The 27,439-nt window shown below is 51.9% G+C and overlaps 1 protein-coding gene across 1 annotated transcript in view; it reads right to left on the reverse strand.

Moving 5' to 3' along the window:
- TCERG1L (transcription elongation regulator 1 like) overlaps nucleotides 1-27,439 on the reverse strand; it is a gene marked incomplete at both ends in the record, with an annotated part of 49,694 nt that overhangs the window by 17,327 nt on the left and 4,928 nt on the right. The window contains 2 exons of the mRNA XM_082286103.1: nucleotides 1,502-1,627; nucleotides 19,963-20,127. Coding sequence (XP_082142229.1) covers nucleotides 1,502-1,627; nucleotides 19,963-20,127 — 291 coding nt within the window. The remainder of the gene's footprint in view (nucleotides 1-1,501; nucleotides 1,628-19,962; nucleotides 20,128-27,439) is intronic.

Here is a 27,439-nt window from a genome sequence, read left to right on the forward strand (position 1 = left end):
TCTTAAGTGCACAATGAAGCTGCAGCCCAACAGTGAAGCCACCACGACACATTCCCAAGCCCTTTTTTGCCCCCAAACTCAGCAGCTCAGTCAGCACTGGTGAGTTCCTGCTCGGCTGCCGGAGGATGAGCAGGAGATGGAGATAAAGGCTCCTGATTAAAGAGGCTTCTCCCAGGCTCCACGGCAGGTGCAGGGACATGAATAATTCACAGCATGGCAAGGAAAGGTGAAGCAGCAAAGCTACCTTGGGTATAGCACAGAGGATGTTTGGTGTGATCACAAACACCTCAATAAAAGCAGAATTAGAGAGGGAGGGGAAGAGGGAAGATGGATTCATGCCATGAGGAGCTGTGGACAAGGCATAATAAAATTTGTTTTGTAAAAATATGTAGAGGCCAAACCTCCACTAATCTCAAAAAAGTTTAAATTTTTGATTTAAGTGCTCCTGAGAACTGGATTTATTCAGTGCACACATCCCACACTGTGGGGTTTACCCTCCCCCAGAATCTCCACAGGTCAGTTCTGTCTCTCCCCACAACCTCATTGCTCTGGTGTTGGAGATCAGGCTAAAACCTTCCCTGGCTGGTCCCCAGCTCATCCTCTGCTGGCTCTTACTCAATCCAAGGGAGGCACTCCAGTGCTGGCCCCATCAGCCAGCCCCTGCCCTGCTCCAGGCAGTGGGGTCCCACCTTCCCCCCTCACCACGGCTCCAGGGACACAGCTCCCACTCCAGCCCCTGCCTTCTCATGCTGCTTTCCCCTGTAACTGGTGTTTGTCTGCTGCTCTGACCACTTTTGCTGCCCTCCAAGTGCTCCTTTCCCCTCTCAGAACAACTCTTGAGCTGAGCTTTTCTCCTCCCTGTAACAATCACTCCCCACCCTCCCTATTATTGTTCAGGGGATTTGTAATGGGAACAGGAGAGCAACACAGACAAATTCTTTGTTGGTGTGGATTCAAGGACAAACTTATTCCATGGTTGGGTGTTCCAGGCACACATCCAGCACTGCCCAAGAGGTGCTGTTTGCCACTGCCCTGGAAATCATGGAACCACAGCCTGGTTTGGGTTGGGAGGGACCTCAAAGCCCATCCAGTGCCACCCCTTCCACTATCCCAGGCTGCTCCACACCCCATCCAACCCCTGGACCCTTCCAGGGCTGGGGCAGCCACAGCTTCTCTGGGTAACAAAGTGTAATCCCCGGGGTGAAGGATCAGATAGGTCATGTCTGAACTGATCCCTAGCAATTCCTCATAAACACCATTTTTTTCCACAGAACAGTGCCAGGAAGGTGCCCTCAGGGCCCCATGGTGCCTCAAAGGCGACAAGGGTGGCAGCCCCTCCTTGGCTGAGTGGCCCCAGGTCAGGCAAAAGAAGCACCAGCACAACCCCAGCACAGCAAACCCATCAAACCCAGGGTGATTCCTCGGAGACCCCATCCCTGCAGGACACAGACACGCCACAGACCCCCCAGCCACGGAAGCAGGACATGGGGCCAGGACCCACCTGCTCGTGCCTGATCCATCAGGTTGGTGGCCATGAAGGTGACGGCGGGCGCGGACACGGCGGTGACACGGGTGACCTGTGCTGGCACCAAGGGGCCCACGGCAGTGTCCAGCCTGGAGGCAGAACCTGGGAGCAAACCACAAGGAAAGAATGGCGTTTTTCCCAAGCAAATAAAAATTCCCTTAAAAGCCTCAGCTTTTTTGCCCCGGCTCTCGGCACTCGAGGCCGTGGTCAGTGGTGAACACGGTGGTGCTGCACTGGCAGCTGCACTTGGGGATCTCAGGGAGCTTTTCCAGCCTGAATGATTCAGTGAATTCATCTGTTAACACAGCTCCCTGCCCCCACTGCAGGGTTAAAACAAGGTTTGTGTTCAGCTCAGTTCCTGGCCACAATGCCCACGGATTCTCAGCCAATAAACTGTCCCAGAAACTTAAAATTAATTAAATTGCGGCCCTCAAAATAAGAATTTGCCAGGACAGATCAATGCCCTCCCAGCAGGTCACAGCAAGATCAGTGTTCTCATTTTAAATAACACCCCTCTGGTTTCCACTGTTATTCATCACAACTTCTTTGTGTCCCACTCTGTCCATGGGAAATGATTTTGCCAGTAATTTCAAAGTGCAGCTTTACCCAGGGGCTCACAGTCTGCTCGGACAAGGCCCAGAGCAGAAACGCACTGCTCTGCTCATGTGCATTATAGGACCAGGCCAGTTACACCAGGCTCCTCAGTCTGCACAATTCCTGGCTGGCGCCACATCCGAGGTCACACCTGGAGCCTTCGTTTCCAACTAACTGGGCACAAGTTTTTCAGAAGCTCAGCCACCCAACACCGTCTCCTGCCAGGGGAAGTCCAGGTGTCCCAGCAGCAGTCCCCATGGCCCATTTACAAGCCTCCACTGCCAAACTGTGCAGACACATCCCTGCTTTAAAGCAGACTCTGGCAGTAACACAATTCCCAAGCACAATCCAAGCTGCAGGATTTCCTGCCCCTTCCTTTCATGAGCTATTCATGAGCTGTCAAACAGTTCCCACCCCAACTTCTCCACATTTCAGAATAATATGGATCATTTCTGAAATGTTCAGTCTGTTAAAAAAACTCACACACTCGGAACCCCTTCACAGATCTGTGTCCCTACAATTCCAGGTGCCAAAGCACAATATTCCAGCACAGAACCATGGAATCCCAGAAGGGTTTGGGTGGAAGGGAGCTCAAAGCCCATCCAGTGCCACCCCTGCCATGACAGGGACACCTCCCACTGTCCCAGGCTGCTCCCAGCCCCAGTGTCCAGCCTGGCCTTGGGCACTACCAGGGATCCAGGGGTAGCCCCAGCTGCTCTGGGCACCCTGTGCCAGGGCCTGCCCACCCTGCCAGGTGAGGATTTCCTTGGGGTAGGGGGAGATTAACTACAAGCAGTTCTGCAGGAAAAACATGAGATAAGGATGATCAGAAAATAATTTTGTTATTACTTTTTTTTTTTTCCCCCCAACACTAATCCAGCATCAGAGAAGTTCCCGTGCAGCTGGGGCTGCCCCTGGATCCCTGGCAGTGCCCAAGGCCAGGCTGGGCACTGGGGCTGGGAGCAGCCTGGGACAGTGGGAGGTGTCCCTGCCATGGCAGGGGTGGGATGGGATAAACTCGAATGTGCCTTCCAACCCAAAGCAGTCTGGGTTCTATGAATTCTCTGCACCCAGAACTGGAATCATTTCCATAACTTGCATAATTATCTCCCGCAATCCCAGCCAGCACTCGAGACGAGCTCTGCTCATCCCCTCCTCGGCTTCTGCCGCCTGTTCAAACGTGACTTGCCATTATATAATTTCAGCTGCTTCTTTATGTTGATTTATTATCCAATCCAGGAACAATATCAGTGCATCTTTTGATGTGATGGAAGCAATTATCCCACGGCTTCCATCCGCATCGGAGTCAAGTATATATAAATATATATTTATATACACATATATATGCATTTCATACATGCAGATTGAGTTCAACTGCTTATTTTAATTATAACTGCTGCTCACCAAATAAGCTGGAATGATTTAAGGCAATCTTAACCTTTAAGGAATAAATATTTATGCTTTGGAGTTCTTTGTGCTTATAAAGAGCAGTCTTTGCAACGGATGGCTTTGGAATACAGATAAAGCCTGGATGGAGTTGAATGTCACGATGCAATATCAGCCCCTGGTCTGAACTGAACATAACCTGGGCTGGAATTACACCTGAGTATGAACCCACACTCCGAGTGCTTCATGATTAAATTCCAGCCAATTTTACTCTAAAACAATCCTGAGGAGGGGAGGGAGGAGGAAAGTTCTTCCCTCTGAAGTTTTGGAAGATGCAGAGCTCGAGAGGCCTGACGAGCACAGGGCCTTTGGAGAGCATCTGCCCATTCTTGAGATGATTTCAGTCATCTCCCAGCATTTTCCAAACACAGAGCCACCCACACTGCCATTAACTGACACAGGGACAAAGGAGACGAAGGCAGAAGGGGAAGGGCAAGAAATCTGGGGATCCTACTGCAAATGATCCACTGCCCTGATTGGTGTCTGATGATGGAATCCAGAGGGGAGATCCAAGGCTGGACTGGCACCCCCAGCCCCTCTGCCCGGGGCACTGGGGCCCCACAGCCCCACCTCCTCTGTCCCTCTGGCAGCAAAAACCTTCCACAGGGACAGGGGGCTCAGCCAAGGGGCTGCTGGAGCCCCAGGGAATGTCCCCTCCCTGCTCCCGGGAAAGGGCAGCTCGGGGATGGCGCTCTTGCCAAGCTGGGCATGGCCACAGCCACACTGGCTGGACTGGGAAGGGTGCAGTGGACACACCCAGCCCCCAGCAGCTGAAGTGGCATTTTTGCACAGTTGCTTCAGCACTTGACGAAGAAAATGGGGAATTCCCCATCCTGTAAATGACTGGATGTACCTCAGCTCCAGCAGGAACCAGGAGCCAAATCCCACAAATTAAACTGGACAGTAGAGTTTTCCCAGAACAGAAAACCAACATTCCCACCTTTGCTAACAGGAATCACTGCACAGGAAAAACAATGGGCTGCTGGTCCTGGACTGCACCGCAGCTGACTCCAGCCATGGAGAGCTCCTGCTCCTGCAGTTAATTTCAGTTCGTGCCTTTCCCAACTAAGCCAAGGCACTTCATCCTCATAGTAAAGCTCAGCTCAGCAAGGGTTTAAGCCCAGCTTTTCTCAGTGTGATTCAAGGATGGATGGGCTTTAAGGTCATTCCCAGCCCAGACCACTCTGGGATTCTGAGACTCCATTTTAACACCAAATTACAAAACTGGGATAAAGAAACGCGTTCCTCTGCAGAGGAATCTCCCCCAAATGCCTGGAGACTGCTGGAAGGAACAGAACCTTGAGGAGAGGAGTGGAGCCAGGCACTAATCAGCTCCCAGCAGCGGGTAATGAGCACGGCTGGGCTGCAGGGCAGGCACACACCAGCCTCATCCCAGAGCTGCAGGATGCTGCCCTGCCCTGTGGGAGCAGCCTTGGGAACACAGAGATGGGAGAGGTCAGAGGGACGGGGGTGAGCAGGGCTGGGAAAGGTGACAGGAACAGGGGTGAGCAGAGCCAGGAGAAGGTGACAGGGGTGAGCAGAGCTGGGAAAGGTGACAGGGACAGGGGTGAGCAGAGCCAGGAGAAGATGACAGGGACAGGGGTTATCAGGGCCAGGAGAAGGTGACAGGGACAGGGGTGAGCAGAGCCAGGAAAGGGTAGGAGGGGAGGGTGCTCCATGCCTGACACAGATTTATCCCCCGGTCACTCCTGTGTCTGCCCTGTTTTCCAACCCCGCTCAGCCACCGCTGGCACTGAGCTCAAGGCATTAAAATGTCTGAGAGGGATCTGCTCCTGGGCACTTCCCCCAGCCCCCGTGGGATGTGAGGAATGCCTGCAATTCCCAGCTCTGCGTGGGGAGCTCCGGGAGCCAGCGCCGGGAGTGAAAGTCCCCTGCCCGGTGCTGCAGGGAAACCACAGCTCCTCATAAAAACCACTGCCAGCATTTCCCACTTAACTCACTCCTGCTGCCTCTCCACATCTCCCGTGGGATTTGGACTTGAACTGAGAGAAAGAACCAGGGGTAGAGTTCAGAGCTGTTGCCAGAGAAGATAATAACCTTAAGCACTGTGTGATGAGGGTGATGCAGGTCGGGCAGAAGCACCAGCACAAAGCTCCTGCCCGAGGTGAGCCAAGCCCAGCAGAGAAATCCAGCTCTGTGCTGGTGAGGGACGTTCCAGGCAGAAGAGACCGGGATGCAGGATGGTGTGGGGAGAAGGAATCAGAGTAAATCCAGATCTCATCCAATTCTGTCACCACTGGAACATTACTCTGGAGGAATTTGCCCGTTCCCAGCCCAAGGTGGATGACACTGGCACCAGCTGGGATCAGGGAGTCCCAGAGTCACTAAGGCTGGAAAAGACCTTTCAGACCATCAAATCCAACCAGCACCACCCCCATGGTCACCATTAAACCACGTCCCCAAGTGCCACATCACAGGACTCTGAAACCCCTCCAGAGGTGGTGATTACACCATTCCCTGTTCCAGAGCTTTACATCCCCTTCCATGAAAAAACATCCCTAATATCTGATCTAAACCTCCCCTGCTGTGGGTGCCCTGCCCCTCGTGAGGAGCCCCCTGTGCTCATCCTGGTGCAACCAAAGTGTTCGCAGCCCCAGGGAGGAGTTTGTGACATCCTGGGCCATGAGCAGGCTGTTTAATGGAAAAGAGCAGTGAAATCAGCAGCTGCAGCCACCGTGTCCAACAGCCCAGCCCAGAAATGCACCCCATCATTTTTGCTATTGCCAGCATTTCCTGACCCCAGAAGTTACTGGAGATCAGGGCCCAGGGACTTGCTTCGTTTAGAAGCACTGTCTGTCCTGATGAGATAATTTGGGGCGTTCCTGCCTATCTGCAAAGGACAGGAGAGGTCTCTTTGCTTAAATAAAAAGGAAGAATTGAGAAGTTATATAAAAAAAAAGAATCGACTTTTTACTAGGCAGGCAGCCTCCTTCAGCTACACACAGCCCCCGAGCTCTGCTCCCCCTTCCCCTCAAGGACACAGCACACTCCTCCTCAAGGCAGTTCTTGTTGGGTAAACACAAGGCTGCCCAGGAGCCACCTCTGAGAAATCTTCCTTCCTTCCTCTGTTTCTTTGTAAGGCCCAGACACGTTCATTAAAAATATTCAGCACTTTCTGAATCTGATTATGCCCTTCCCTCTGCCTCAGACCTGGGAACGTGTGGTGTTTCCTGAGCAGCAGCTGCCCTTGGCTGCCTGCACAGGGGCTGCTGGGGAGAACAGCCCAGCACAGCTGGCACAGCTGGCACAGCTGCTGCAGGGCTCAGCACAGCTGCCCTGCCCTCGCTGCCACCCCAAACTCAGCCCCAGGCTCACTGGGTGAGCTGGAGCTCAGCTGGTGCTCCCGGGGTGATGGAGAGAGCCCAGCACCCTGCAGTGCTTTGGGATGCCCTGTGACCTCTCAGCCCAAACTGGGGCTGGGAAAGGCAATCCCTGCTTGCCCTTTCTCCTGGGACCCACCCCAGAGGGGGTCACAGGGCAGGGGTGATGGGTGGGCACAGCTCTGTCCCAGCTGGCACCTGCCAACAGCCCCTCGATCCCAGCTGGAAACGGGAAACAAACGTGGCAGGGGCAGACAGGGGTGGTTTGGGCTGCTTAGAGAGAAGGACACACCAGACACAAACAGCATTTACACCACAGAGTCCCAGATTGGTGTGGGTTGGGGGGACCTTAAATCCCACCCCTGCCATGGCAGGGACACCTCCCACTGTCCCAGGCTGCTCCCAGCCCCAATGTCCAGCCTGGCCTTGGGCACTGCCAGGAATCCAGGGGAGTCCCATGGACCACTTCCATCAACAGTGGGAAAGAGGAGGAGAATTTTATAAATCAGACTTCTCTGGTTTCCAAACCCAAACAGAAACAACCCTCAAAATTTTGGCAGCATCACTGGTTTTGGCAGAATCACCCCAACTGCTTTGCACTTCCTCATCCATGTTTCCCGTGGTTTATTTTTGTTTGGGCTTTTTTTCATTTATAAATTGAAAAAAGAGTATGTGAATTTCTACTGAAGAGCTCCTTTTCTACTGCACTGGAAAGTAACAAAAATAATCCATTTGTGACCTGGGGTGGAGCACAGGAGAATGACAATGAGCTGGAAGGTGAGGGGTGACACCAGCGTGGATGTTCGTTCCTAGAAAGGCAGAGCTCTCAGCAGGGATGGCACAGCCTGGCACTGGCACAGGAGACTCGAGGCCATCACAGGGACTGGGAGAAGCAGGAGCTGCTTCTGGGTTTTGGCACGGAAATGCTTTGTGTTTTTAGTTTAAAACTGATGGTGTAGAAGCCAAGTCACACCATCCATCAGAGGAATAAATTGCCCTAGAAGGAGGTCAGAAAATTAGTGAAGGGTCTTCTGTCTTTGGTGAAATGAAAAATGAAAGCATGAGACACAGAACTACAGCTGGGTAGGGCTATATGCACAGATAAATCAGTGCAGAGCAGAACAGCAATACGGAGAGACATCACCTCTCTCTTCCACAGGATACTTCCCACCCTGGCAGTGCCCAAGGCCAGGCTGGACACTGGGGCTGGGAGCAGCCTGGCACAGTGGGAGGTGTCCCTGCCATGGCAGGGCTGGCACTGGGATGGGCTTTGAGGTCATCCCCACCCAAACCACTTCATGATTCTCGATCTCCAGCAAATCCCAAATCCTGCTGGCTCCGAGCCCGACCCTGCACCCTCCCCAGCACAAGCAGGAGCTGCACTTTTGTTTCTGCAGGATAATTTGGAGCTTTCATTTCAATATGCATTGCCATAACCACTTCAGGAACTGGTAAATGTTGGGAGTAAATTGCTTATTGGAGCGGGAAGGGAAGACAGGAGATAGGAAGTCAGCAAGAATTCCTGAAAATCTGCAGAGTCAGGACTAAGTGACAACGAGCACCTTCTGCAATGAGCTGTGCTGGGGGAAAATTTCCCTCTCCACTTTCTCTTCTCTTAACAACCTGGTCTTTTGCAATTTCCACCAAATGAGCAGCAAAACGAGGAAAGTCACAGCAGCTTGAAAAGCAAAGTGAAATCAAAACAAATCAAAGCCCCTGAAAGCTGAAGTGTCACATTCAGCCACGTTTTACAGTTCTGTCCTGTGCTACTGATGCTTGAAACATCAAAATCAGCCAGAGAAACGCTCCCTGGGGGGGGGAGATATTGCAGGGGTTGGACAGGATCGACCTTTGAAGGTCCCTCAGCCCCAAACTATTCAGTGATTCCATGACAGTGACAGCCCCACACCCCAAACCTGCTGGGTTCAGGGGCACAAAATATCCCCCAAAACCCCGTGAAGTCTCCTGCTCCCCTCTGCCTTCAGACAGGGACAATCACGGGGAGCCACGGCTCTGATTGCTCTTCAATGCCTTGCTGCTGCATTTGGGAAACCTGCCGAGTCTCAATCGAAAAGATTCCTCAGAGGAATTATTGTAGATGGGGTTTAGCATCCTCATCTCTTCCCTTTTGGGGGGAAATGGTTGTTCAAGCCCCTGTGCCCACCCCAGCACAGCCCTTGCCCAGCCCTGACCGTGCTGCACCTTCCCTGGTGCTGCCCTTGCAGCCCAGAGATGCCAGGCAGGAACTCCCCCCTTTGTGCCAAACCCCAGCGTTGGCTTTGACTGGAAAAAAAGCCCAAAGTGCCACGAGAACTCTGCAGCTCTGTGACCAGCAAAAGCCAACAGAAAGCATTTCCCTGCTTTCAGTGAGATTTCCGATGACAAGAGCTGTAAGAGCAGGGCTCACAGTGACGGAATTAAACCCGACACATTTAATAACAAGAAGAGCAGGATTATTAAACACCATCCAAGCCTTGCTTGGAAGAGCAAACGATGCAAATCCTCACAGGCTCAGCTCGTGTCCCTGGGTGGCTGCTGAGCTGCCTCAGCCCTGCTCCCCCTGCCCCAGACTCTGCCTGGGCTCAGATCCCACAGCTTCAGGCTGCAAATACAACTCCTGCTGGCAGCCCTCTCTCACTGCTCTTATTCTGAAAGATAAACAGGCAAGGAGTGTTTGGACAACACTCTCAGGCGTGGGGGGATTCCCGAGGCGTCTGTGCCAGGCCAGGAGCTGGGCTCGACCCCTGTGGGTCCCTTCCAGCTCAGGATGTTCTGTGATTCTGTGATCCCAGAGTAAAACTCACCTTTACTCACTGATTTTTTCCTGCACAGATACTAAGCTGAACTGTGAGACCCTTCCTACACTGGGAGCCCAGGGAAAAGCAGAGAGCCCCCAGGGATGGCTTCTCCTCGAGCCTGGTTTGTGGAAAGAGGGACTGGATAGCAGCAGACACCAGAATATACACTGGGAAGCACAAAGAAACCATTCCTTTGGGCACGCTTCTGGGATTATTTGGAATTACAACAAGTTTCTCTGAGTTACTGAGCTGCTTTGGCAAGGTGGGAATGGCGCTCCCTCAATGGGATCCATCACTTCCCAGGATAAACCAGTTTTCACCAGTTATCACCACACAGCCCCTGCCTCGCATCTGCTGCTCCTCTTGCATCAGCACCTTTCTAGTGAATATGCTCCTGATTTTCAAAAGTCTGCACTGAGAAAGAAGTATCAGGGTGGTTTTACTCATTAAAAAGAAATCTTGCCAGAACTGTGCCCAAAAAGGAGGCAAATCTCTCCACCTGAGGCCTGGATCCCATGCCCAGATGACAATGACAGTGACATTTTGCACACTATGAACCAGTACTGAAACAAAACACACTGAAACCTCCCCCAGCTGACCTGGGCTGGAGAGGGCAAAGGCACAAGAAAAGGAAGAAAGGAAGAGGGAAAATGATGGAAAGTCTCCAGCAGGAAGAAATCCCCCTCAGCAGGACAGAGCCCATCATGTCCCTGAGGTCCAGGAATGGGAAGAGCCTGGACATCTCCTGGATCTGCACCACACAAGGTCAAACCAAGGTCCCTGCCTCACTCCCTGAGTTATCTCCACAAATGGGACGAGATCACCACCAAGTAATAGTTAATCAATTAATTACTCAGTTCCCTGGGAACACTGCAGAGGAAATGTTCACCATGGCAGCGACTCCCTCAAAGCAAAGGTCACTGGGCTCTGTCCTTCCCAAAGCCCCTGCAGCCTTCGAAAGCCAAGAGTGCAGTGCATCTGATCCTCTGGAAAGCAAACGCCGTGGCAATTCAGAAAAAATAAACCAAAGCCCACTGTTCTCCAGCCTCTGCCTCCACAAACAGAGCAGGACAGACAGCTCCTGCCAGGCATGGAAACACTGGAGCTGGATTTGGGACACTGCACGGACAGGGAGAGCCCTCCCTTGGTCCAGGGAGTGATCCAGGCTGCTCAGGGTGTGGGGTTGGCAGAGCCCATGGCATTCCATCATCCCCTGGATTTACCACCCACAGGAGCACCGGGTGAAGCAAAGCCAAGCTCTGGTGTTCACTGAAGGAAAAATCCTGGGATTATTTATCCTGCTTCCTAAAAACTCTGATCCTCTTCTGGGCTTTGTGTTAAATGCTATGGGATCATGGAATACCCTGAGCTGGGACCCACAGGATCATCCATTCCAGCCCCTGGCCCTGCCCAGACCCCCCAACAATCCCACCCTGGGCATCCCTGGCAGCGCTGTCCCAACGCTCCTGGAGCTCTGGCAGCCTCGGGGCCGTGCCCATTCCCTGGGGAGCCTGGGCAGTGCCCAGCACCCTCTGGGGAAGAGCCTTTCCCTGATATCCAACCTAAACCTTCCCTGGCACAGCTCCAGCCACTCCCTGGGTGCTGTCCCTGGCCCAGGGAGCAGAGCAATAGAAGTCATTATTAATATTGTATTAAAGTCTCAACAATTCCAATTTTTCTGGGATCTCATTTGGAGGATCCCTCCCTCCCCATTCCCGTTTTCCCAGGCACAGCTGTGGCATTCCCTCTCCAGTAAATCCCAAGCAGGACACAGCCCACGCTCGGAGCAGGGACTGCAGCATTTCTCCAGCCATGGTTTCTGGGTGTGGAAAACTCCACCGAGCTCTCCTCAGGCCCTGCTGCATTACAGACCTTAATGGAGTCTCCAAATTGGGGGAAAAAAGCTGGTATTGGATTTTTGGCCAGTTCCTGAGAGCAGCAGCGCCTGACCCGGGAGACCTCCCAGACACAGGGACCTCCTGAGCAGGGAAGGGGGCAGCCAGCGCCGGGTAGAAGACTCCTCTTGAATTATTCATGTAGCCATCACAGAAAATTGGAAAATAAGGATGGAGGGCCCCAAAGCCACAGCAGGAATTGATGCTGGGTGTGGCTGGGCACGTTTGGCAGCGGCTGGGACTCTCCTGGGCTGTAGCAGAAGTTCCCCAAGCCCAGGGAGGGGGAGGTGGGACCACCCTGCACCCGAGGGTACCACGGGGCCAGCGAGCCTCTGCCCCCACCAGGAGAAAAGGGGATGATGGTGATGATGACCCCACACCCTTCATCTCCCACAGCCCTTCTCACTGCTCCATCCAGTCCCATTTCCCAAACTTTTATGATTCGTTTCCAGCCTCATGCAGGCTCCAGCACCAAATTTCAATCTCCTCTCTGGATGGGACGTAATTCTGAGAGAATACACTGAATTATGCAGTATCAAACCCTCAGAACCCCCCCTCACTCCCCATCGTAGCAGAGTAATTATTTCTGCATGAACCAATCCTTTGTGTTTCAGAGTGAAATCTTCACATGCTCATTTCTGGGAGGATTTGAGCCAGAAATTAGAGGTGGAATTTTGAACCCACTCAAGCAGAAACCAGGAATGTGCCTCTCGTGCTCAATTTTTATGGTGGTTTCTGAGTGGAGGTCTAAGGTCCTGGGGTCTTGAAACCACAGAGGGGACTCAATGTGGAACAGGGGCTGGCAGGAGGGATTTTCTGAGAATGACAGAATCCCAGACTGGTTTGGGTTGGAAGGACCTTAAAGCACCTCCCATTCCCCCCCCAACACCTCCCACTATCCCAGGGTGCTCCAAGCTGGCCTTGGTCACTTCCAGGGATGGGGCAGCCACCAACACCCCCAAGTGCTTCTCCTTTCCCCCCTTCCACCATCACCATGTCCTGCATGTGCCAACAGAGCTGCAATTGCAATAAAATCCAAGAAATTCCATTTAGTGCTCTGGGGAGCATCTACGGCACACTTAAAATTGGGAAATGTAATTAATTTCCCTTATTTATATTCTGGCCAAGAAGGAAGGTTCATTTTACCTCGTTACATTTATTTACACTTTAGTGGGGCCTGATTGAGGAACCCAGGAAACATCCACAGCCTCCAAAGCAAAACTGGGCACAAACACCAGGAAAATCCCTGTGAATTTGGTTCCCACCATCCAAGGAGCTGAGCAGAAATAGCTTTTGACTGGAATAATAATAATAATAATAATAATAATAATAATAATAATAATATTACAAACCCTGAGCTCTCAGCATTGCAGGCCCCCCCATGTTGTGCCATGGTGCCCTGGAATTTCCATTCCTGCATAATAAACTCCCAATCAGGTATTTCTATATCCATTTTAATGTCCAAGATGAAGTGTAGCAGTGTTTTTGAATGATTCCAAGGATGTTTTGCGGCACAGGGTTTGCTCAGCTCTCAGCCCCCTTGACGAAACATTTGGAGAAAACTGAGCCCTCAGCCTTCCAGGGTCCCCTTCCATTCCAGGGAATGCTGAGATGATTCCCTTGCCTAAGACACCACACTGAGAGCTGTCACCAGGACATACAGGACCCTGCAGATGCAAATCCAGAAAGTGGAGATTGGGGAATTTCTTCCTCCATCAGGTTTAGTTTTGCACTGAATCCACCTCATATCCAGCCCTGATTCAGGACTGAAAATTCAGGCCAAACATTGGGAATATACTGGTTGAAATCCACTCTGTGGCTTTGTTTTACAGTTTCAACACCAGCCCCCAAATAGCTGAAACACAAACTTGGCTGAACACACAGAAAATAATTATAAAAGATGCTTTTTTCCTCCCTGGTAACAAGCAAGACAAATGCACACAAAGCAACGCCACTCCCATCTTTTACAGGGACCTCAGCTCCCTTGTTCCCCTCTCCAAGTCCCCCAGTACTCCTGTGGGCACCCCCAAGGAGGACACAAAAGCTGGGTCTGACCATCCACTGGGAATTACTCTGCACCCCAGCACCATTCCATTGAGCCTTGGCCACACATGCAGAGCTCCTAAGGGTTGAATTGCACAGATAAATTTAAGGACACAGCAGCAGCAGCCACCAAAACAAGGTGTTCCCTCAGCTCTGATTTAAACCTCATGGAATTCTCACGGGAATTCTCATTCATTCGTCTTCTCCTGGAGAGGGACAAGCAAGGACTCTTCCTGGAATGATCCCATCATCCTTCCAAGGCTTATTCCTTTGTTTCACTCAATTTGGTTTTTCCTTCTAAGACTTCTGCTCCATTAACAGGAAATATATCCAGTCTAGTGAAGACTTTTTAAGCTACACAAATCTCAACTAAATTTAAGTCTGCAACAGAAAGGGAAAGAGCCTGATCTGCCCAATCCAGCCCAAGCTCCTCAAAGGGACACCGGGAAAATGATAAACTCCCATATCAGTGTTACCCCCCCAAGTCCCAGCAGTGATGACAGCCCCAGCCTGCACACCTGGCCTGGCTCCTGGCTGGGGAAAACCCACCTGGCAGGGATTTTAACAGTGGAATTGCTGCTCCTAACAGTGAAACCTGATTTAAGCACTGCACAGCACTGCACTTCCCACAGAAAAACCCACCACAGTGTTTTAACAAGCAGTTAAGGATACAGTAAATTAACTCTGACTTTCATGACATTTACCAAGAGCTGGGCACGACTGAAAGGATTTGGGCTGTTTGTCTTCTGTAACTGCCACTGAAGTATTGATATTTTTCCCTTTGTCAATACCTTGCTATTACATCCCAGCACTGAGAGGCTCCTGGGGTGCACACCACAAAAGCAGCTCTTTAACCATGAGCGTGGCCCAAACGAAGCAGGACTGAGGTGTGACCTTCTCCTGATGTCCAGCCCGACCCTCAGGTCCTGTCCCTGCTCCTCAGACATCCCAAAGCCCCTGTTTGTAGGAAGTGCACCATGATCCATAAATCCAGTCTGGTCCATCCATGCATTTGCATCAGTAAACTCTCCATGATGAGTTTCCAACGTGGATGGTGCAAAAATGTGCAATATCACAAAGCTGTGCCTGATCTCACCCTGCCCGTCCTGCTCCTGCACTTTGCCTGGGTAACCCAGAAACAGCTGAGTTTTCACACTCTGAGAACCATCATCCCATTCCTTACAGGGTCTTAGTTGGGCAGCTGAGCACTTGCAGCTTCCAGCAGAGACTCTCTGTGCAGGGAGGAGGGGATTGGTGCCATTTCAGTGTGGTTCTGGGCATGATCTGAGCCCCCTGTACGAGCTCATCTTCCCTCACACATGCCAACACAGATAGGGAACCAAAAAGTGATTCTGTGCTGAGTATTAGCTGGGGTAGGAAGTTATCACTTTAATAACTATAAACATTCATTTACTTGCTTCGTTACCCAGCATTAGAGCTGGGCAGATCATTTACAACGAGCCTGTTACAGCTACTCAGCATTCCAAGGCGAGCTGTTTCAGTGCCAGGCACGTGGGACACCCAGCAAGGCAAAGGAGAAGCCTCCTCAGGAGAGAACATCACATTCCTGCTCGGAACACTGGTGATCTTTCCAAAATTGTTATTTTTTGCTCCCCTAATATCTTGGAATTCTGGTGTACAGGCTGGACTAATCTGAACTGAGAACTGCACCAGGAGAATTCCCACAGAGTGCATCCTTAAAGGATGGGAGTGAGCCCAGCAGAGAGACCGGCCTGGCAGAGCCAGCAGGAACCATCCCAGTGCCCAGAGCTGCACCAGCTTCCCAAGCACTTACTGGATTCCAGCTTTTAATTAATCTCATTAAGAGAAGGAAGGAAGGAAAGAGCTTGGAGTTCCCACAGAGGCTGGAAAAATGTCCTCAGCACAGCCCTCCCAGTAATGAACTGGCAGGGAAGAGGTTGGCCAGGAAACATCTGGGAAAATGCTGGAACATCAAGGCCAGGTGGGACATTGGGGCTGGGAGCAGCCTGGGGCAGTGGGAGGTGTCCCCACCATGGCAGGGGTGGCACTGGATGGGATTCAAGGTCCCTCCAAACCAATCCATCCTGGGATTTTGTGATTCCAGGAGGATCCCAGGCTGAGCTCAAGGATTTCATGGGAGGAACTCCACTGCTCCGTTACCCTCCCGCAGCACCGACCCCTTCCCAGCTTCTGTGGCCACTCTGGGACAGCCTCTGCTTCTCTTTGCTGTTTCCTCCCAGCCCCACCTGAACCATCGCTAATTGTGCTCTGAGCCGTGGTTCAATCAGCAGCTCCTGCTAACGAGGGACTGACAGTCACCAGACAGAGCTCGGACACAACCCTGGCACCGAGAGCTGGGGTCAACACACAGCATTAAGGTGCTGAGAGGAAAAAGGCTCAGCCACTTCCCAGCTGTTCTGTGGCAGCCTAAACTGCTACATTTAAACCCTTAAATAATGCTGAGAGCCAGGGAACAGGTGGCAAATGGATTATATGGCAGATGGTGCCTTTTTTAATATTTGTGCTCACTGCTAATTTACAGAGTTCATAACCACAGACTCATCTCTTACCTTCTTCACTCCTATCACTAAAAACCTGCATGTGAACAAAATAAATACCCACTTCTTTCTGCAGTAGCTGCAAAGTGGTATTAGCGATTACCAGACACTCCATTCCTTAATTACTGCAGGTAAGTGCTCGCCTTCGCAAAGTTTAATGCATTTAGGGGTTCTTTGAGACCGCTTTCAAAGCCTTGGCGTGGCAGTGCTGGGAAATGCAGTTTCCTCCCCCAGCAGAGCGCAGGAAGATGCAGCACAGTGAGGAGCTGCAGCTCCACGAGCTCCTCTTTAGTCTTTATGTTAAACCTGGCACAAAATCCACACTCACGGCCAGGCTGTCATTAAATATTTAAGGGAACATTTGCCTGGGAGATGCACAAGCAGCACCACCAGTAGATGCAAAATGAAGAAAGGAAATAAAAGCGATACCAACCCAAAATGGGGCTGAAATAGCAGTGCTGGAACCTTCTCCATTCGCCTCACTGGTGGGAGAGCAGAGAGCACAGAAGTGTTGGGCCAAGGGCCCTCTCACTGCACAGAGCCTGAGCTGGAGCCTTCCAATGTCCAGCCACACATCACTCCATGGACAGGTTCCTCAAGCTTCAATGTTTTATTCCATATAAAACAGTGTTTTATGTTGCCATTAAAGCCGGGGTTTTTATGCTGCTTCTTTCCCATACGTTTATTTCATCATTACAGGTTTTTCTAAGATCAGCACAGCGACAAAATAATCCCCAGGAGCACAACTGACTGCAGAGCCAAGGCACAGCAACCTGCACCAGCCAGCACATCCCATCCCTGCCTGCTCAGCCCCATTTCCCAGGAATCCAGCTGGGATCCTTCACAGCATCCTGCCAGGGAAAGGCTGCACGTGGCTTTAAATTCCCTAAATATCCTGTGCTCTCTCATAGAGCTTTCTTCTGATTCTCCTTCACAAAATGTAAAATAAATTGTATTAAAATGAACTTATAAAAATGACCACTGCATTGTGCACACTCTCAGTTCCCCTGAATTCCTGGTGATGTGCTTCAAGGGAGCTCCAAGGAATTTCCTCTGTGAGGGGGCAAAGCAGCAGAGCCTCACCTGCCCAGGGCCCTTCCCACACCTCCCCCCTTGTGGCACTGCCCTGCTGTTCCCAGGGTTACTAATTAGGCTGCCAGAAATTAATTGTAAGGCTGCAAAACTGACCATAATCAAAGGTCTAAAAAACAAGTATTCACTTCTAAGACTATTGATCGAGCAAATCCCTGTGATTAGGGACACTGGACTATACAAGGTAGGAATGGGACACTGGTCTCTAATGGAATCAATTAACTGGGGATAATCACACACACAACGTTCAGCCTTCCAGGCACCCATAAACATGGAGGCTGAAGTTGGAAATAATTTAATTTTGGGGTTTTGAAGTTCATTGCTACTGTGTGAACATGGCCTTTCATAAACTTTAGGCTAGGGGAATGTGGGAAGGTCGTTAACCCCAATTCCACAGATCATTAACCCCAATGTCACATTCTGGGTCACACGTGGATGAGGAAAATGCAGCCTCTCCTCCCTCACAGGGAGGAATTCCTTCCCAGTCTCCCATCTACACGGACCATCCTGCAGTTTAAAACCATCCCCCTCGTCCCATCACACCTGGCCTCAGCACTGTCCCAAACTGTGGGTGTGGGATGCAGCCCAGGCTGGATTTAGGCTTTCTGCACCTGCTTTTCCCCTGCTTTCCCTCCCTGTCCCAAGCCTGGTCCCTTCCCCAGACCTTCTGAACCCTCAGCCCTTTTTGCCAGGCCCTGTGGCTGGACCTGCCCAGGCCAAGGACACCACAGAGAGGTCCCTGCCCCGAGGGCACCCCAAGGCTCCTTCCCAGGGCAGCTGTGCCTCAGGCTGGTGGTGACAAAATCCAACCCTAACACCTTTCATCCTGTCCTCCTCCAGCACAGCAAAATGAATCCTATAAAATTGTTTTATGGCAGCTCTGCAAAGGCCCCAGCCTTCCCTCCAGAGATGGGATAAGAGAGAAAAACCAGGAGCCGAGTCTCAGGTTTATTGCTCGTGGATCAGGCGCTCCCAAGCTTTCTTTCCTAAAAAGCTGCTCTCCATCGTGCAGGACAGAACACCCCCAGGGTGGGTTTGCTGTGAGTGACTGAGAATGGGACGGCTGCTGAGGCACTCAGGGTGCGGTGTGTGATGGCCCATCGCACACCCAGGGACAGCACCGGGACAATCTCCTGGCCGGGCACGTTTGTTGTCCCAGAGCCCAGGAGGTTCTGGAGGGACAGAGATTCCTGGAATCACCATGCCCACTGTGCCCAGCTCCCCCAGCTGCACATCAGCTCCTCCCCACACTGAGAACTTGTCTCACATGGAATCCTGCTTTCCAGATAAACAGGGATTTTGTCCTCCTTTGGTTTCCCCTCTAAAATACTCCTAAACAGGCAAAATGTTTTCTAGGGGTCAAACAGGATATTCTTTGGGAAGCAGCACCAACTCCCTGTCCCACAGCAGCATTAATCCTGCTTTCTGCTCTAAGTTCAGCACCAGCCTTTTTTGGACTAAGTACAAAACATTTTCAGCCATTCCACAGAATCCCTGAGGCTGGAAAAGCCCTCCAGGGTCACCGAGTCCAGCCTGTGCCCCATCCCCACCTTGTCCCCAGCCCAGAGCCCTGAGTGCCACCTCCAGGAATTCCCTGGACACCTCCAGGGATGGGCACTCCAAACCTCCCTGGGCAGCCCCTGCCAAGGCCTGAGCTCCCTTTCCATGGGGAAATTCCTGCTGCTGCCCACCCTGAGCCTGCCCTGGCCCAGCCTGAGGCCGTTCCCTCTCCTCCTGTCCCTGTTCCCTGGCAGCAGAGCCCGACCCCCCCGGCTGCCCCCTCCTGTCAGGGGCTTGTGCAGAGCCACAAGGTCCCCCCTGAGCTCCTTTTCCTGCCCCTCACTCCTGTGGGTCAGTTTGCTCTTCCCAGCCCTGATCCCAAAGCCCTGCTCACACCCCTGGGATTTCTCCGGGTGGCTCCTCAGCAGGAACAAGAATCCCTGAGACCCATTTCTCATTAAAAGCTCTCCCATGAACACCAAGCCAGAACTGCACCTTCTGCAGAATTCACTCTCCCTGTGTCTTGCTGTGCTACGCTTCAATTACCAAAAAGATGGAACAAGCACCCTCATTTACATTTTTAACTTAATTGGCATATAACTGTTCTAAAAATAGCCTCAAGCATTCCAAGCACAGTTACAAACATCACCCTAACGGCTTCCAGTCAGCCAGACCTGCCCAGCCAGGCAGGGATGCCCCAGTGCCTCCTCAGCTGCCACCTCCAGGAAGTTTTCACTCAACATCCAGAAAAGAGCGATTTTTCCAGGCAGCAACCACACCTCAGCCTCTGGGAAAAGACCCAGGCTGCGCTCTCCCAGCACGTTTGTAACACCAAACACCCAGAGAATCTGCTTGGGACTTCACCACGCTGAACAGCCAGCCTGTGAGTGCCCAATGCAGCTCAGGATGTGCTGCTGGGGCTCAGAGATGGTTTTCCCACAGAACCCCCTGAGATGAGGGAGGAACCAGCTCAGTTCACTGACTGCCCCAAAATGCGACCGGGACACGACCATGACAAACATCCACGGAACCCACTCCTGACACCCAATCCCAGAGAACGCCTCCAAACCCCTCCAAAACCCCAGCTCCACCCTGGGCTGCAGCGCTGCCAGCCGAGCCCTCAGCACCCAGCAACAGCCACACACAGCAGCCCAGAGCTGCTCCTCAGGGCCACGGCAGGGACCTTACCTGGGAAGGGCGAGGCCAGGAGCGGGACTTTGATGGGGGACAAGGTGAGGAGGTGGCAGGGCTGGAGGCTCGGCCCCAGGGGGCCCTGGGGGGCCTCGGGCTCCAGGGACACCAGTGCCAGGCTCTGAGTGCCAGCCGCTGCTTTAAGGCTGTTCTGGCAACCACCTGTGGGAGAGAGAGAGACACAGTGAGCGTGAGCTGGAGGGGAGAGCAAAGGCTTGGGGAGAATGATGTGCTCAGCACGCTGAATTTTGGCACCAAATGGAACAAGATGCAGCACGTCCCACCTGGCCTGTGCACCCCCTCAGAGAGACACCAGAGCCTGAGCTGGGGTTATATAGAATATAGCTGTATTTTGGGCTCGGTTCTGGTCTCCAGAGCTCAAGAACCACAGAACCACAGAATCATTTACGTTGGAAAAGACCTCCAGGATCATTGAGTCTAAATCTTGACCAATCCCCACCTTATCCCCAGCCCAGAGCTCTGAGTGCCACCTCCAGCCCTTCCTTGGACACCTCCAGGGATGGGCACTCCAAACCTCCCTGGGCAGCCCCTGCCAAGGCCCGACCTCCCTTTCCATGGGGAAATTCCTGCTGATGTCCAACCTAAACCTTCCCTTGAAGGCCCCCGTCTTGAGGCTGTTTCCTCTCATCCTGTCACTGGTTGCCTGGGAGAAGAAACGAAGAAAGGAAGTCAAGCAGCTACTGGAGAGGGTCCAGCAGAGGCCACAGAGATGATTTTGGGACTGGAGCATCTCTGAGATGAGGAGAGACTGTGGGAGCTGGGCCTGGTCAGTCTGCAGAAGGGAAGCTGAGAGGGGATCCCATCAATCCATACAAATATCCTCAAGGGCTGCCAGAGGATGGTGCCAGACTCTGTTCAGCGGTGCCAGAGACAGGACAAGGAGCAACGGCCAGAAACTAAACCACAGCAAGTTCCAGCCCCACATGAGAAAAAACTTCTTTCCATGGAGGGGCAGAGCCCTGGAACAGCTGCCCAGGGAGGGGCTGGAGTCTCCCTCTCCAGAGACATCCCAAACCCTCCTGGACACGTTCCTGTGTCACCCTGCTCCAGGTGACCCTGCCTGGGCAGCGCCCTGAACTGGGTGATCTCCAGAGGTCCCTTCCAACCCCAGCTATTGTGTCACTGAGATATTTCTGAAGGACTCCCAGAGCCCCTTTGCCAATTGTGATTCCAAAGCCCCAGCTCGTGGCTGGAGCATTTTCAGCCATTAAACCCCACAGATGTGAACACATCACCACAACCCTGAGGGACGAGGCAGCAGTGACTCACACACAAACTGTGCAGGATTATTAAATTTAAATGAAAAAACTTAATAAAAAAGCCAAATATTTGAACACATGGAACACAAATATTCTCAACTTTCCTAAGTGTAACTGTCTGATGTCAAATCTGAATTTACTCCTTGCTGTATTAGGCACCCACTCTTCCCTCACCTGCCTGGCTGCTCTCCCGTGTCCTGCACACAAACCAAGCTCTACATCTCATCTCCTTCATCCCAAAAACACAACAGGGCACTTCATGGAATTGCTGAGGCTGGAAAAGACCTTCAGGATCATCAAGTCAGCCTGTGCCCCATCCCCACCTTGTCCACAGCCCAGAGCTCTGAGTGCCACGTCCAGACCTTCACTGGACACCTCCAGGGATGGGCACTCCAAACCTCCCTGGGCAGCCCCTGCCAATGGAACCCAGGAATCTCCCAATTCAAAGCTCAATCACCCTTCAGGCCCTGCCCCATTCACTCCCCAGTCTGACACTGGCAGGGAAGACCTTCAGAGCTAAATATTTAAATAAACAAGAACAGGAGTTGTGAAACTCTTGAGCAGCAAAGCAGATCTGACAAACAGCAGCTGTTCCTCCCTCCACGCCGAGCTCAGGATTCAAAAATTAAGCAATCATCAGCTTATTATGGCATCCAGCAAAGCTCCCAGCTCGGGTACAGATCCTGCAGGCAACGGGAGACAACTGTGGCCCCACAAATCCCCATCTGGTCCCACTCCTCACTCCAGGCATTTCATCACCCTGAGGTGTCTCTTTCCCTGTGTATCCTGGCAAGGAGCACAGGGAGTGGCTGCTTGGGAAGGGTGACTGTGGGGTGAGGGATGCAGCCCCCTACAACAACTCCAGGGAGCAGAAGTGCAGCAGAGACCTTGGATAAGGTCAGGGAATAGTTTGGGTTGGGACGGACCTTAAAAATCACCCAGTGCCAGCCCTGCCATGGCAGGGACACCTCCCACTGTGCCAGGCTGCTCCCAGCCCCAATGTCCAGCCTGGCCTTGGGCACTGCCAGGGATCCAGGGGCAGCCCCAGCTGCTCTGGGCACCCTGTGCCAGGGCCTGCCCACCCTCCCAGGGAACAATTCCTGCCCAATCTCCCATCCAGCCCTGCCCTCTGGCACTGGGAAGCCATTCCCCGTGTCCTGTCCCTCCAGGCCTTGTCCCCAGTCCCTCTCCAGCTCTCCTGGAGCCCCTTTAGGCCCTGCAAGGGGCTCTGAGCTCTCCCTGGATCCTCCCCTTCTCCAGGTGAGCACCCCCAGCTCTCCCAGCTTTGTCACAACCCTTTACAAACAATTATTTCCCAACAATAAGCCCTGCATTAGCCAAACAGAAGTAACATATTTTCAGTGTCACCAAAAAAGTCCATTATTTCTCCAGTATTCCTCCATGCCAAGGAGCACCTGCAGGTGCACTAAATAACAGGCACACAGGCCACAAAACCCCACAAATATTTAAGTTTTCATCATTCAGCAATGGATAAATGAAAACAGATTTTCTGCCAGAGTGACAATGGAAATTAAAAAAACAAAATACGATCAGTGTCCAACTAATCCAAGCTTAAATACAAGCTTCTTGTTCATTCACCTGGGAGCTGGAACAATCCTTCAGTGAGGTCAAACACCTGCCCTCCCAGAGCCTGTGCTCATTCCCAATTCCAGCTGTCTGCTGCTGGGAAAAACCCACAAAACATCTCCTGTAGCTCTTGTGAAAATGAATGCTGTCTGCAAACACGACTTTTCTGTGGCTTCCTGCAGGGCACAAGAGCAGAAAGGTTGTTTACTTCTCATTTGATTCTTTTATTCTGGAGAGGAGGATGCGATTTCCCCAAAGAGGGCAGGAAAACAGGAAAATAATGTGAGCCTGGGCTGCCTGGCCAGCCGGAGCCTGCGATGAGCAACGCTCCTGGAGCTGGGCTTCCTTATTAAACTTTCATCAGTCCCTTATTAAAGTTTCATCACTCAGTTGAAAGAGAAGTTTGGGTGGTTTCCCCTCCTTTGATGAAGTTCTCTCTCCTGCTGAATAATTCTGGGGAGGAAGGACCATCCCTGTGGCTGTCAGTGCTGGACAGGGAGCACGGGCAGGGCTTGGCGGGGCCACGCTCCTGCTCTGCCTCAGCTCAGCAGCATCCCACAGCTCATCCACTCAAACACAATGCTGGATTTGCCAAAGCCTCTGGAAGCTGGCCCAGGACTCCTTGAGAGCTGAGGGCTTCCATGCGAGAAGTGCTCCTCAGAAACAAACCAGGTCTTGCTGTAAGTTTTTTTTTCCAAAAAGGCTTTGAAAGGATTTGAGAGTTACTATTAATCATCCTGCATTTACAGGGGGAATTTCAAAAGTCAAATGCCATGAAAAAAAGGAGTAAAATACTATCACTGATATTCCAATGAGGGGGAAAATGCAGGATTTTTTCTAGCAGTGGTGTTTTCCACAGATCTGGTTTTGCCAGGCCATGGTACCTCCTGGCAGTGAGGTGAAAACTTGTCCTCTGAATCCCAGAGTCCCTGAGGTTGGAAACGCCCTCAGGATCACCGAGTCCCAGCTGTGCCCCATCCCCGAGCCCTGAGTGCCACCTCCAGGACTTCCCTGGACACCTCCAGGGATGGGCACTCCAAAGCTCCCTGGGCACTTCCAGTGTTTCTGTTCCAAACGTCACCAGCACCCCCTGACAGCAGTCCTGCCTGAACAGCAGCTCCCAGAGCATCCAGCCCAGCTCCTCACAGCCCCCCCAGCCCACCTGATGGCTTTAAGCAGAATTTTCTGTATTTTTAAGTAGGATTCTTTGCATTTTTAAGCTCCAGGACTTAAAGCAGCATTTGCTGTCCCTTCCTTTGACCTTGGTTGCAGGTGGAGCCTGGTGGTGCCCCTGTCACCCTCAACCCCCTTCTGAATGCAAACAGATGTTCCCAGGGGTGTCAAACAGGGGGTGCTCAATGTTTATGGAAAGCTCTTGTACTTCACAACCTGCCTGGCACTAGCCCGAGGGAACGTGGCACCTCCTCCTTGCACTGACCTGGGGTTCTGAGCTGAACCTGGCTCAAAACTGAGAGGGAGGCACCTCCCAAACGACACCAGAGACGCCCACAGGGCCCGGGCAGGGGCAGTGACACGCGTTAGGTGAGGCTGTACCAGTGCCACGATTCTGCAGGTGATGTAATAACGATGCATTAGACAGGAGGGTGTGCGGAGTTTCAATGGATCAATCTGGATTTTCATCCCACTGCAAAGGAGAACACCCCGATATCCCTGCGAGGAGAACACAGGGATATCCCTGCAAAGGAGAACACCCCGATATCCCTGCAAGGAGAACACAGGGATATCCCTGCAAAGGAGAACACAGGGATATCCCTGCAAAGGAGAACACCCCGATATCCCTGCGAGGAGAACACAGGGATATCCCTGCAAAGGAGAACACCCCGATATCCCTGCAAGGAGAACACAGGGATATCCCTGCAAAGGAGAACACCCCGATATCCCTGCAAAGGAGAACAGCCCGATATCCCTGCAAGGAGAACACAGGGATATCCCTGCAAGGAGAACACCCCGATATCCCTGCAAAGGAGAACACAGGGATATCCCTGCAAAGGAGAACACAGGGATATCCCTGCAAAGGAGAACACCCCGATATCCCTGCAAAGGAGAACACCCCGATATCCCTGCAAAGGAGAACACAGGGATATCCCTGCAAGGAGAACACAGGGATATCCCTGCGAGGAGAACACCCCGATATCCCTGCAAAGGAGAACACCCCGATATCCCTGCAAAGGAGAACACCCCGATATCCCTGCAAAGGAGAACACAGGGATATCCCTGCAAGGAGAACACCCCGATATCCCTGCAAAGGAGAACACCCCGATATCCCTGCGAGGAGAACACAGGGATATCCCTGCAAAGGAGAACACCCCGATATCCCTGCAAGGAGAACACCCCGATATCCCTGCAAGGAGAACACCCTGATATCCCTGCAAAGGAGAACACCCCGATATCCCTGCAAAGGAGAACACCCCGATATCCCTGCAAGGAGAACACCCCGATATCCCTGCAAGGAGAACACCCTGATATCCCTGCGAGGAGAACACCCCGATATCCCTGCAAAGGAGAACACCCCGATATCCCTGCAAGGAGAACACCCTGATATCCCTGCAAGGAGAACACCCCGATATCCCTGCAAGGAGAACACCCCGATATCCCTGCAAAGGAGAACACCCCGATATCCCTGCTTTCTGGATATCCCTGCTTTCCAAGGAGGAAAACAGCTGATGGCACTGCCATTGTAAACCCAGGAACAGCCCGCTCACTTTTCTGCTCCTAGGCAATAAATGCAAATCCCTGGCTCCTCACAAACACCCCCTGCCCTGGAAGCACCGGGAGAGCTGGATTTATTCACCAGGAGGTCTCAGGGTCAGGTAGGATGATGTTAAGGAAAGGTCAGAACCACCAGCCCAGCCCATAAAGACATTGCTCGTGGGTTTATTTCTGTCATTTAAGTGGGAAAACAACCGTCACTCAAAGTTTCTCTTGATTTGAAGAGATAACAGGAAAAGCACCAAAAACCCATAAACTTTCTAAGCAAAGCAAAAACTTTGTGAAGGCTGTGATTAAAGCCAAGCATTCCCAGAGCTAATAAAGTGCTCAGCTCGGCTGTGCTTGAATGCTCCACAAACAAAGAGAGGTTTGATGGCTTTGCAGGGACATGAATGGGGTCCTGCTGTGCTATTCTTGGTCCCCAAACAGGGAGAAGCACACACACTTAACTACAAGATAATCCAATTTGGGAAGCCAAAATCTGAGTGCTTGTAAATGCAGATGTGCTTCAAACACTGAGCTGGGCTTAGGAAATACAGGAGGTCAGAGGTCCTGGGTCACTTATTTCATGAGAAAATAGAACCCCAATCTAACACAGAGCAGCCCTATTTAATTCATAGATCTGTAAACTGGAATTACCAAACTGGAATTACCAAACTGGAATCACCGAGCAAACTGGTTTTTTCTGTGTTTGGATGTGTATCTGCATATCAAAGCAAGCGCTGGTACTGGCTACAAGAAACACTGGCTCGGTTCTGTAAAGGGTACTGGCATTAAGAGAAAGAAAAGACATTAATGAGAAGGATCCAAATGTCCATATCCTTGGGACGTCCCACACCTACATCCTTGTCTCTAAGCAGGACAGACAAGGAACCAGATGAGCTTTAAGGTGCATTCCAACCCAAACCATTCCATGGTTCCGTGAAACCCTTCCCAAACACACGCACAGGAACACCCCCTTGGCAAGGGAGCACTGGTGGTGATGCTCCTGAGAGCCAGGAGTGCCAAACTGCACCAGCACACCTCCGAATGACATCAGGGACAGTGAAAGCACCGAGTGTCCTGTACCACAGCGCTCCTGCTTTCACCTGATGGGTGCCACCGAGCGGTCCTGCCAGTGCTCCCTCACCCCATCCAGCAGCCCTGAGCTCACAGGGATGTGCAGGACACACGGGGGGCACAGGGACACACCTGGCCAGTCCTGACCCACACAGCCGAGAGCGCAGGGCAGGAGACAGAAATCTGAATCCTTTCTTTACAGAAATACCAATCACAGCAATCTGAATCCTTTCTTACAGTCCTCTCTCTGCAGAAACATCTAAATGCTGCCTTCCTCCCCAAAGCGCCTCCCCCTGCACACATAAACCAGGCTATCATTGCCAGGGAAAAGGCCACCCTTCTCCTCAGAAACACTCAACACAGAGTACATAAATTCACGTTTTGCAGTTTGTGAGAGAATAATAACTGCTGCTTCTCGCAGTAAATAACACCTTGGAGTAGCTGGAGCTGCAGCTGTTAAATTATGCACATTACCCTTCGCCAGCCTCCGTGCTCACTCCTTTATCTGAGGAGCACTGCAGCTCCATTGAGAAAACAATTATATCATTACTGATAACTGGGGAAGGCAGAGCCGCCGTAGGAGCGGCTCCCGAAATGAATCCTGCACAGAAACCTGATTAACTTCCCTTTTATCCCACTTAACCGAGCAATTTTTATTACTCTTCACATTAAGTGCAAGGATTCCACAGGAAATACCTCCAGTGCTGCCATAACACCTGGAGAAGCAGCTCCCGGTTGTGGCTGCAGGGCAGGGACCAGACCACCCTGCAGGAATGGCCACTTGTCCCTCACGAGCTCTGGAGTCCCCTGACAGCCTG

Source organism: Coloeus monedula (genome assembly GCF_965178545.1).
Source record: "Coloeus monedula genome assembly, chromosome: 8".
Lineage (NCBI taxonomy): Eukaryota > Metazoa > Chordata > Aves > Passeriformes > Corvidae > Coloeus > Coloeus monedula.